Source organism: Dendropsophus ebraccatus, chromosome 9 (assembly GCF_027789765.1).
Source record: "Dendropsophus ebraccatus isolate aDenEbr1 chromosome 9, aDenEbr1.pat, whole genome shotgun sequence".
Classification (NCBI taxonomy): Eukaryota; Metazoa; Chordata; class Amphibia; order Anura; family Hylidae; genus Dendropsophus; species Dendropsophus ebraccatus.
This window is the reverse complement of record NC_091462.1, coordinates 5,862,855-5,875,966: the sequence shown is the minus strand read 5'-3', so window position 1 is coordinate 5,875,966 and position 13,112 is coordinate 5,862,855. Positions and strand designations below refer to the sequence as shown.

The 13,112-nt window shown below is 43.5% G+C and overlaps 1 protein-coding gene across 1 annotated transcript in view; it reads left to right on the top strand.

The window, feature by feature from the left end:
- LOC138801728 (uncharacterized) overlaps window positions 1-10,964 on the top strand; it is a 32,944-nt gene extending 21,980 nt beyond the window's left edge. Inside the window, exon 4 of the mRNA XM_069984819.1 lies at window positions 10,861-10,964. Coding sequence (XP_069840920.1) covers window positions 10,861-10,964 — 104 coding nt within the window. The remainder of the gene's footprint in view (window positions 1-10,860) is intronic.
- Window positions 10,965-13,112: the final 2,148 nt, after the last annotated feature.

Below are 13,112 nucleotides of genomic sequence, written 5' to 3'. Positions count from 1 at the left end.
ATGGTGATGTCACTTCCTGGATAACATGGTGATGTCACTTCCTGGATAACATGGTGATGTCACTTCCTGGATAACACGGTGATGTCACTCCCTGGATAACACCGTGATTTCACTTCCTGGATAACATGGTAATGTCACTTCCTGGATAACACGGTGATGTCACTTCCTGGATAACACCGTGATTTCACTTCCTGGATAACACAGTGATGTCACTTCCTGGATAAAACGGTGATGTCACTTCCTGGATAACACGGTGATGTCAATTCCTGGATAACACGGTGATGTCACTTACTGGATAACACGGTGATTTCACTTCCTGGATAACACGGTGATGTCACTTCCTGGGTAACACGGTGATGTCAATTCCTGAATAACACGGTGATGTCACTTCCTGGATAACATGGTGATGTCACTTCCTGGATAACATGGTGATGTCATGACCCGACTCCCAGAGCTGTGCGGCTGTGGCTGCAGGAGAGGAGGATGGCAGGGGGACACTGAGGGACACAGGGCACTGGAGGGACACTGAGCATCCCTCTGGCAGCCACAGCCCGCACAGCTCTGGGAGTCAGGTCATGACATCACCATGTTATCCAGAAAGTAAAGCCTTGATGCAGTAGTAAGTGCAGGAGGAAAAGCACTTTATAAACCTTCCCCGTAATAAGTGTATATTTGTGATTTTTTTTACTTTAATAAAAATTTTCGCCTGACTTCTCCTTTAAGTCTCTGGGTCCCTGACAGAGGGTCCTGGTCGGAGCCAGGCCCTGGCTTGACTGCAGCAGGAACTGTGTCTTTTTGGTTGCTCATTCTCTGACTAGACTGAACTCCTCCCACCAGGAACTAGACTCCTTTCCTAGGGGCATACTAAGCTTCCCTATGATTGGGGGAGGGGGGGGGGTGAGAGAGGAAGGATAGGATAGGAAAAGGAAGGAAAACAGTCTGCACCTACAAATGGAAAACAGAAGGACATGTGACAACCGACACTTAACCCAGTACTTTCCTCAGCTGTGCACAGAATAAGTTATAACAAAACACAGTAGTGACACCTAGTGGGGAAAACATAGAATACATTTAGACCATCTCCCGCTCTGTGAACCCGAGAGATAACTTTAGACAGGTGCATAAGAAACTTAGTGCAGCACCTTGTGCTGTGACGTTAGTGACAGGCGTGTGTTAGTAACAGGTGTGATTGTGTGGGGTGTGTTAGTAACAGGTGTGATTGTGTGGGGTGTGGTAGTACCCGGGTGTAATTGTGTGGGGGTGTGTGGTAGTACCCAGGTGTGATTGTGTGGGGTGTGCTAGTACCTGGGTGTAATTGTGTGGGGGGGTGTGGTAGTACCCGGGTGTAATTGTGTGGGTTGTGGTAGTACCCAGGTGTGATTGTGTGGGGTGTGGTAGTACCTGGGTGTAATTGTGTGGGGTGTGGTAGTACCCAGGTGTGATTGTGTGGGGTGTGGTAGTACCCGGGTGTAATTGTGTGGGGTGTGCTAGTACCTGGGTGTAATTGTGTGTGTGGGGGGGTGGTATTACCTGGGTGCGATTGGGCCGGGGGGGGGGGAGCAGCAGGTAGGTCTTTCCATCTCAGAGTTGGGCCGATTCTGTAATAAACAATCTCTGTATAGAAGTAATTTGTTGCACATTGATCGTCCCTGGTGAATAGAATCGCTGCCTGTAATATTATGTAAAACAAGAATGAAAATCCTTTCCACATCCAGGAGGGAAAAGAGCAGCTGATAAAGTCCCTGGAATGATGAAAACTTCTTATTATTCCCGACAACTAATCACCCCCCCCCCCCCCCTACAGATCGGATGGTGCGGGATTTGCATGATCTTTCCCATGTAATCCGCTTAGCGCTACGCACACTTGTCTTTTTCCAAACTATTAATCATTTTGTATCATCACAAGTGGAAGCGTTGGATCTCCGCTCGTCATGTCGCATTTAAGATTAATTCTACATATTTTCCCGCTAAACAAAGTAATTTAGTAACTGGGATGAATCTGACTGTTCCCGTAAATGTAGAGGGGCCGCCGGGGGGAGGACATGGTCAGCTCAGGAGACCCCCATCTGATGGGCCCAGTGACCCAGGGGGACAAGCTTTCACCTTTTTGCAGTGTGATGATGGGGACTCTTGTGCAGCCAGGACTGGTGCGGTCCCTTATGGGTCAGACCACTGCTATTATATGCCGCCATCATTTTGACCACCAGACTGGGGGGGGGGGCATCCAGACTGGGGGTAACCTCTGTAGACAGTCATTGGCTGAGGCATGTCACCTCTGTAGACAGTCATTGGCTGAGGCATGTCACCTCTGTAGACAGTCATTGGCTGAGGCATGTCACCTCTGTAGACAGTCATTAGCTGAGGCATGTCACCTCTATAGACAGTCATTGGCTGAGGCATGTCACCTCTGTAGACAGTCATTAGCTGAGGCATGTCACCTCTGTAGACAGTCGTTGGCTGAGGCATGTCCTCTCTGTAGACAGTCATTAGCTGAGGCATGTCACCTCTGTAGACAGTCATTGGCTGAGGCATGTCCTCTGTGTAGACAGTCGTTGGCTGAGGCATGTCACCTCTGTAGACAGTCATTGGTTGAGGCATGTCACCTCTGTAGACAGTCATTGGTTGAGGCATGTCACCTCTGTAGACAGTCATTGGCTGAGGCATGTCACCTCTGTAGACAGTCGTTGGCTGACACATGTCACCTCTGTAGACAGTCGTTGGCTGACACATGTCACCTCTGTAGACAGTCGTTGGCTGACACATGTCACCTCTGTAGACAGTCCTTGGCTGACACATGTCACCTCTGTAGACAGTCCTTGGCTGACACATGTCACCTCTGTAGACAGTCGTTGGCTGAGGCATGTCACCTCTATAGACAGTCATTGGTTGAAGCATGTCCTCTCTGTAGACAGTAATTAGCTGAGGCATGTCACCTCTGTAGACAGTCATTGGCTGAGGCATGTCCTCTCTGTAGACAGTCATTGGCTGAGGCATGTCACCTCTGTAGACAGTCATTGGCTGAAGCATGTCACCTCTGTAGACAGTCATTGGCTAAGGCATGTCCTCTCTGTAGAGAGTCATTGGCTGAGGCATGTCACCTCTGTAGACAGTCATTGGCTGAGGCATGTCCTCTCTGTAGACAGTCATTGGCTGAGGCATGTCCTCTCTGTAGACAGTCATTGGCTGAGGCATGTCCTCTCTGTAGAGAGTCATTGGCTGAGGCATGTCCTCTCTGTAGACAGTCATTGGCTGAGGCATGTCACCTCTGTAGACAGTCATTGGCTGAAGCATGTCACCTCTGTAGACAGTCATTGGCTAAGGCATGTCCTCTCTGTAGACAGTCATTGGCTGAGGCATGTCCTCTCTGTAGACAGTCATTGGCTGAGGCATGTCCTCTCTGTAGACAGTCATTGGCTGAGGCATGTCACCTCTGTAGACAGTCATTGGCTGAAGCATGTCACCTCTGTAGACAGTCATTGGCTAAGGCATGTCCTCTCTGTAGACAGTCATTGGCTGAGGCATGTCACCTCTGTAGACAGTCATTGGCTGAGGCATGTCACCTCTGTAGACAGTCATTGGCTGAGGCATGTCCTCTCTGTAGACAGTCATTGGCTGAGGCATGTCACCTCTGTAGACAGTCATTGGCTGAGGCATGTCCTCTCTGTAGACAGTCATTGGCTGAGGCATGTCCTCTCTGTAGACAGTCATTGGCTGAGGCATGTCCTCTCTGTAGACAGTCATTGGCTGAGGCATCCCACCCCCACAGCCAACCCCCACAGCCCATCCCACAATCCATCCCACAGCACACCAGGACTGAAGGGCATCGAGAGGGAAGTTACATAAAGCTCTTGCTATTAAAGCTTCATTTTATAAAGAAAACTTTATTGAAAGTGTAGATTTCCTGTGACTCTTATTCCTCCCGTCTCCCCGGGGAGCGGCTCCATTCACTCTGCCACAATGGCGGCACGAGCCTTTAATAATATATGGATTGTACATAGTGTCGGCTAATTACGCCCATTTCTGACAAGCAAAGTACAGCTGCTCCCCTTCATGTTTACATCTGTAGGATCAAGAAGCCGCAGATGAGAGAGAAGCTGAATTATTTTTATATCTAATATTTTCCCTTTCATGTCGGAGAATATCATATAATGATACATTGAGGTAATTAGGGGCCGTTGTGAATATTTAAGAATGAAGATGTGAGGTACAACACGCAATGATCTAATGCTGAAGAAGGGAGGACTGTGGAGGGAAGAGAACGGGGAAAGATGTCTGCGCTCTCCAAGAGATTTGTATGGGAGGAATCTGGAGAAAGTTCAATAGTAGCTGTACAAGTCAGTATGCAGAGAGCTCCCCCTAGAGGCAGCTACAGATCGACAAAATTCTGTGAAAGGCACAACCATATGCACTTGATGAGTGTCTGTCGTTGTTCTAGTTCTGTGTCTATAAATGTTTAAGTAAATAGCCAACAGGGCGTGGCCAGGGACCCTTCACCCAGAGGTCCACCGTGTAGTTAGTACTGCCACTTACAGAAGAGGGAGATAACCCAAGTGTACGGTGGTGTGCTTGGGTGCGAGTCCCATGCATTTAGTCAAAAATAGAATACTTTACTGAATAAGACCTAAGTTTAACAGTTGTGGCTGACAGTATAGTGAGGTATAACCAATGCTTGTAGAAGTAGGTGCTTTGTAGAGAGAAGAAAGAAGGAGAGGAGTTGCCAGAGAAGCCCTGCCCAATGTAGTGAATGTGCTCTGCCAGAACAAGTGTAGAGGTAAAGATAAAAAGATACTCGTACTCACAGATGCCAGTTGTGGCTCTGAACTGCCTTATGCCCCCTAGTTGGGAGATACCCGTACTAGGTGGGTAATATGAGCCCCTGAGTGTTGCAGGTTGCTGAGACTTCCCAGTCATCCTGCACTAGACAGTAGGATACGTAGACCTTTTCCCTGGTAGCTTTGTCCTACTGGGTCAGTTCCTCTTGTTTCAGGAGACTGCCCTGTTTTGAGAGGTTCCTGGCATGGGCTAGGGTTATTCAAGGTGGCTTCTCTCCCCTAAGGTGAGCTTTGCACTGCATAGTTGCTTTAGTGTATAGTAGAATAACTTCGTAATAATCTAGCATCTCACACGTGTGCTGTCTGCTTGGATCTCCAACTACTAACTCTTAATTTCCTCTCACCAGAAACTAACTCCTTCTACAGGGCTAATCTAAACCCTCCTGTGAGTGGTGGGACTGAGTGTGTGTAAGAGAGAGAATAAGAGATAGGTTAGAGGAAAGAGCATCTGGGACTGGTCATTACACAAAGACATTGTGCAAAACAGTTACCCCTTGGCTCTTAAGCTGTGCATAGAAGAAACAAAAACAGTGGTGACACCTAGTGAGGAAAACACAGTACTACATCTTCCACTTGTGAACCTGAAAGAGTGACTTACTAAGGTGCTCTAGACAGCACCAGTAGTGGGACACCACCAGTTCCCCTTAAGAGTAAGCCTCCCCTGCAATAAGCACAGAAGTACAGTCCCCATATAGATAACACATGGAATGGTATACTTGCTTTACTCCTGATCACACAGCTATGCACAAGGCTGGGGCGACTTTTTATGACAATAATCAGGTTTGGTCGATAATAACTCCGGATTATTATTATTTATTTATTTCTTTAGCCCAGAATATAAAATTAGGGTTTAATCTGCTGAGAGGATTGAGGTCTCCGCTCTGATTCCAAATGACCTGTTTAACATCACAGTGAAACATCACAGGCAGAACAATAGTAATAGACAGAACTCTGATTCTGGCAATAGAATAATCCGGATTAAAAAGTATGCAAGAAGAGATTTATTGTAGACAACAGACAATCTCCAATTTCCATTTAGATTAATGTTTCATTTTCTTTTAGATATATATATAAATGCAGAAATATAGATAATACACATCAAGATAGACAGGAGATAGATAGATAGATAGATAGATAGATAGATAGATAGATAGATAGATAGATAGGAGATAGATAGATAGATAGATAGATAGATAGATAGATAGATAGATAGATAGGAGATAGATAGGAGATAGATAGATAAATAGATAGGAGATAGATAGATAGATAGATAGATAGATAGATAGATAGATAGATAGATAGATAGGAGATAGATAGGAGATAGATAGGTAGATAGATAGGTAGATAGATAGATAGATAGATAGATAGATAGGAGATAGATAGATAGGAGATAGATAGGTAGATAGATAGATAGATAGATAGATAGATAGATAGATAGATAGATAGGAGATAGATAGATAGATAGATAGATAGATAGATAGATAGATAGGAGATAGATAGATAGATAGATAGATAGATAGATAGGAGATAGATAGATAGATAGATAGATAGATAGGAGATAGATAGATAGATAGATAGATAGATAGGAGATAGATAGGTAGATAGATAGATAGATAGATAGATAGATAGATAGATAGGTAGGAGATAGATAGATAGATAGAAGATAGATAGGAGATAGATAGATAGGAGATAGATGGATAGATAGATAGATAGATAGATAGATAGATAGATAGATAGATAGATAGGAGATAGATAGATAGATAGATAGATAGATAGGAGATAGATAGATAGATAGATAGATAGATAAATAGATATATAGGAGATAGATAGATAGATAGATAGATAGATCGATAGGAGATAGATAGATAGATAGGAGATAGATAGATAGATAGATAGATAGATAGATAGATAGATAGGAGATAGATAGATAGATAGATAGATAGATAGATAGGAGATAGATGGATGGATGGATAGACAGGAGATAGATAGATAGATAGAAGATAGATATATAGATAGATTAATAGATAGATAGATAGATAGATAGATAGATAGGAGATAGATAGATGATAGATAGATAGATAGATAGATAGATAGATAGGAGATAGATAGATGATAGATAGATAGGAGATAGATAGATGATAGATAGATAGATAGATAGATAGATAGATAGATAGATAGATAGATAGATAGGAGATAGATAGATAGATAGATAGATAGATAGATAGATAGATAGGAGATAGATAGATAGATAGATAGGAGATAGATAGATAGATAGATAGATAGATAGATAGATAGATAGATAGATAGGAGATAGATAGATAGATAGATAGATAGATAGGAGATAGATACATAGATAGATAGATAGATAGATAGATAGATAGGAGATAGATAGATAGATAGATAGATAGATAGATAGATCGATAGGAGATAGATAGATAGATAGATAGATAGATAGATAGATAGATAGGAGATAGATAGATAGATAGATAGATAGATAGATAGATAGGAGATAGATAGATAGATAGATAGATAGATAGATAGATAGATAGATAGATAGGAGATAGATAGATAGATAGATAGATAGATAGATAGATAGATAGGAGATAGATAGATAGGAGATAGATAGATAGATAGATAGATAGATAGATAGATAGATAGATAGATAGATAGGAGATAGATAGGAGATAGATAGATAGATAGATAGATAGATAGATAGATAGATAGATAGATATTGTGTGTTTGGCATGGGATGTGTTAATAGATAATAAGCAGCTATAAGAAGGAATCACACAGACAAAAAAATCATGAAACGGAGAAGATAAAAGTCGTCTTGAATTAGTAAATAAGTTTTGAATTATTCATTATTTACGAAAATTTATAATGACACAAAAGCGAGAGGAACATTCCGTGTGTCATCTCCTGTATAATTCTCTATAGCAGTGCTTCTCAAGCTGTGAGGCGCCCCCTAGTTGTTGGTGAGGCCCAGCTGGGGAGGCAGTTTGCACAAAAATAACTATGATCTGCACAGTCCTCCAAAATCTCCATTTTAGCAACATTATTATTTTGTACTTGCTCTATTAATATATAAAGCTTAAGAGATGGGTGAAAGGTAGCCCTAGCATTACTTTCAGCTTTTGAATGGACTTTCACCACAGATAGTGAGGCCCAGACACCCTCTTGGTCAGTCTGGTGAGGCCCAGGCATTGCCTTAGTCGGCTGGGTGAGGCTCCAGTAGAAAAAGTTTGAGAAGCGCTGCACTATATGACACTAAGATGATGTGAAGTCATCTGTGATCATAGTTATACAGCGTCTGTGTGCCTATGACAACACTCCCTGTCCCTGTGCTCTGACAGCCCAGTATAGTAGGACGGGTTCCCCTCCTTCCAGGCCATCCTATCTGTGCTGGACTGGCTGTTATGACAGGTAGTGACCCTCTAACACCACAGAACTGCCACAGCACGGAGAAGGAAGTGTTACCATGGGGATCTAGGAAATCTAGTATATACCTCTTGTTTTTTTGTATATGTAGTAATAGGGCTGTAATAGAAATCTTCTGATTATTTTTTTTGTGCATGAATCATTCTGTATATATATAACCGGCCCGGGGATGACTGTTCTGGTAAAGTGCAGGTCAAGATGTTATGTGCTGGTGGCAAGCTGGGAGCGAGACGTTATGTATGTCCGGAACACGGGAAAACAAGAATATGGTAAAAGATAAATATGTTAACAGAAATTGTGTGTGCCGGGGTAGATGTGTGTGTGCCGGGGTAGATGTGTAGAGGCAGGGGTAGATATGTGTGTGGGCAGGGGTATATATGTGTGTGCAGGGGTATATATGTGTGTGCAGGGGTATATATGTGTGTGCAGGGGTAGATGTGTGTGTGCAGGGGTATATATGTGTGTGCAGGGGTATATATGTGTGTGCAGGGGTAGATGTGTGTGCCGGGGTAGATGTGTAGAGGCAGGGGTAGATATGTGTGTGTGCAGGGGTAGATGTGTGTGTGCAGGGGTATATATGTGTGTGCAGGGGTATATATGTCTGTGCAGGGGTAGATGTGTGTGTGCAGGGGTATATATGTGTGTGCAGGGGTATATATGTGTGTGCCGGGGTAGATGTGTAGAGGCAGGGGTAGATATGTGTGTGTGCAGGGGTATATATGTGTGTGCAGGGGTAGATGTGTGTGTGCAGGGGTATATATGTGTGTGCAGGGGTAGATATGTGTGTGCAGGGGTATATATGTGTGTGCAGGGGTAGATGTGTAGGGGTAGATGTGTGGGTGCAGGGGTATATATGTGTGTGCAGGGGTAGATGTGTAGGGGTAGATGTGTGGGTGCAGGGGTAGATATGTGTGTGTGCAGGGGTAGATGTGTGTGTGCAGGGGTATATATGTGTGTGCAGGGGTATATATGTGTGTGCAGGGGTAGATGTGTGTGTGCAGGGGTAGATGTGTGTGTGCAGGGGTATATATGTGTGTGCAGGGGTAGATGTGTAGGGGTAGATGTGTGGGTGCAGGGGTATATATGTGTGTGCAGGGGTAGATGTGTGTGTGCAGGGGTATATATGTGTGTGCAGGGGTAGATGTGTGTGTGCAGGGGTATATATGTGTGTGCAGGGGTAGATGTGTGTGTGCAGGGGTAGATGTGTGTGTGCAGGGGTAGATATGTGTGTGCAGGGGTAGATGTGTGTGTGTTCTGGGGTAGATGTGTCTCACGGATGACTCGCGCCTTCCAAGAGGTGACACCACTCCTCCAGAGCCAGTTTTGTGGTCCCCAATAGTGTAATATTCTGCGGGAGTAAAGGTCTTGGAGAAAAAAAAGTTTTAATTCACCCAGTAGAATCTTCTCCCTCCAGTGAGGAAGGCCTGGCTGGATCTGGATGAGAAAATATGGGAGCAGAGGCGAAGGTGGAAAAAGCTTCTTCAGCCTCTGGCGGCCACAGCTTGGGATTCGAGTTTTTTTGGTTAGGGCTACAATCGGTGAGACCAGGGTGGAAAAGTCTGGAATGAAGACTTTTGAAGAGACCATTGAAGAACTGAAGGCTTGGCCGGGTCCATTTGCAACCGGTGGTGGGAGATGATATAACCAAGGAAGGGAAGACGAGTCCGATGGAAGATACACTTCTCCAATTTGGAATAGAGATGGTTGATTCTTAAGCGTCTTAGTACTTTAAGAACATGTGATTCCAAGCTAGGAGAGAAGATCAGAATATCGTCTGAGTACACAATGACACTGGAATACAGGAGGTCATTAAATATATCATTAACAGATTCCTAAAACCGGCTGGGAGGTTGTATAAGCAGAACGGCATTAGTAAATACTCAAATGTCCGTCCTGGCGCAGATGGAGAAGACGACTTGCACATAGAGATCAATGAACTTTTGAAAAGTTTGGTTCATTTGGTTCGGTTTTTCTCTGAGAAAATGTCTGCAAAATTCTGGTACAGAGCTGGGGGATCAGGCAAAGGCTTAGAGGAGTTCAGGGGTGACGAGGAGAGGTCAACAGGAGACATCTGAAGGCAATCGATACAGTTCGGACTCCAACGTAGGTCCTCCGTGGTCCTCCAATCAGGGTTGGGGTTGTGAAGTTGCAGCCACTGGAGTCTGAAATGAATAGCTGACGAGAGAGTCATCTCTTCCTTACGCAGGGCACCTACTTAAAGAGTCACAGGCGTCGTACAAAACTAAATGATCCCACGGAGGGACTTCCCCTTAACAAAGGAGATGCTCAAAGATTTAACAAGTAGGACAACCGGGAGCCCCCATTTCTGAACCAAGGAGGCACTTACAAAGTTGCCTGCAAGAACCAGGAAAGCGATGGTCTGATAGTGCTGACCAGAGGAGACTGAGATTAGGACCGGCAAGGACAGTCATGGTGAGGATGCCTACACACCTAGGGAGGCCTCTGACACATTGCCTAGGTGTAGGCGTTTTCCGGATGTAGGACACTAAGGGCAGTTCAGGGGGTAATAACTGGCACGGTATAAGCACAAACTCTGTTTCCGGCAGTAAGTCGTCTCTTCTTGCGTCAGATGAACTCAGTCCACTCGCATGGAATCCTCACTTTGTGGTTAAGGCTCAAGAGAAGGCGGCCTTTGAAAGGTCACAACGAGGACAGACCAATTTGTGCTCCTAGTTGACCTCCTCTGCTCTTTCTGAGAAGAGAAAGTCAATCCAAGAAGCCAAATGGATTAAGTTGTTTAAGGAGGAGGGCAGATCTCAGCCGGAGAGCATGTCCTTCACATGACTGGCAAGTTCCTCCTTGAAGGTAGCGACAAGTACAGCATTGTTCCAATTGAGTTCAGTCGAAGTATGGAATTGTACAGCATACTCCCCAAAAGAAGAGTTCCCTTGCAGCAGGGTCAGGAGAGCAGTCTCTGCAGAAAACGCATCTGCAAACTCCTCGAAAATGCCCTTGAACACCGGCAAGAAGGCTTGGAGATTGGCGGTAACCGGATCATCCCAGTCCTACAAAGATGGAGCCCAAGCCAGCACCATCCCCGAGAGCGGACTTAGGACAAATGCCACCTTTGGTCATTCCATGGTGAACTGATTCGCTATAAGCTTAATGTGCATATTGCACCGTGTAACAAAAGCCCCTGCACATCTGGGGGTCCCCGACAAAACTCGGACGGAGGTGAATGCTGCTGTGAAGTATGTAAACAATATAAATTATGTGTAGTAAAGCAGGCTAAATCCCTAATATCAGGAATAAAAAAAATCTTCCTTGAGATCGAAGAAAAAGAAAAAAAAATAATGATAAAGAAACGGCCGAGTACATGAAACCTGACGGGATTCATCAGATGTAGTTAAAATGGCAGAATATTGACCTTTCCTTGACCTTTTGAAATAACAAAGATACAATGTATCATACGGAATGACATGAAGGTCTACGGTGTATTTCCCGATTGCCGGCCCCTCCCGACCGTTCCAGGTTTTCTGGAGGATTAGGTGTCATGTGTCTCCCGCTGACATTTTACCTGCCGGAAAAAAAGAGCGCAGCATTGAGATCCAGCATTGAGCGGAGTAAGTTTTGCTGTGGGCTCTATTAGTCAGCCCGATCCGGCGCGTTCTGTTTCATTACTCCAAAGCGCCTTGATTTGTTGGATAATAGTGAGTTTTATGAAAGCGCATAATATATGGCGGGAACGCTCCCGAGAAAATGAGATGCTCATTTTTCAAATTGATCACAGTAAACAGAGAAATGATTGTCATTAATAAAATCTGTTGGTGGTGACACATTGTATTGGCAATTCCAGCCGCAGTTATAGTGCAGGGGGTTGATATATTCGCAGGCGGTAGAATCGGAGCCATCACCTCAAGGAGGAAGGATAACGACCCAGAGCAAGATGGAGCTGACATCTAATAAACCATCAATAGTCAGAGGAGGAAGGAGGGAAAAACATTACAGAGAGGTAGAGGGCGGCACGTACAAACAAGGCGGTATTATAGTAGTTATATCCCTGTATATAGGAGCAGTATTATAGTAGTTATATTCCTGTATATAGGAGCAGTATTATAGTAGTTATATTCCTGTATATAGGGAGCAGTATTATAGTAGTATATTCTTGTATATAGGGGCAGTATTATAGTAGTTATATCCCTGTATATAGGAGCAGTATTATAGTAGTATATTCCTGTATATAGGGTGCAGTATTATAGTAGTTATATTCCTGTATATAGGAGCAGTATTATAGTAGTTATATTCCTGTAGATAGGAGCAGTATTATAGTAGTTATATTCCTGTAGATAGGAGCAGTATTATAGTAGTATATTCCTGTAGATAGGAGCAGTATTATAGTAGTTATATTCCTGTATATAGGAGCAGTATTATAGTAGTTATATCCCTGTATATAGGAGCAGTATTATAGTAGTTATATTCCTGTATATAGGAGCAGTATTATAGTAGTTATATTCCTGTATATAGGGGGCAGTATTATAGTAGTTATATCCCTGTATATAGGAGCAGTATTATAGTAGTTATATTCCTGTATATAGGAGCAGTATTATAGTAGTTATATTCCTGTATATAGGAGCAGTATTATAGTAGTTATATCCCTGTATATAGAAGCAGTATTATAGTAGTTATATCTCTGTATATAGGAGCAGTAACATAGTAGTTATATTCCTGTATATAGGGGGCAGTATTATAGTAGTTATATCCCTGTATATAGGAGCAGTATTATAGTAGTTATATTCTTGTATATAGGAGCAGTATTATAGTAGTTATATTCCTGTATATAGGAGCAGTATTATAGTAGTTATATTCCTGTATATAGGAGCA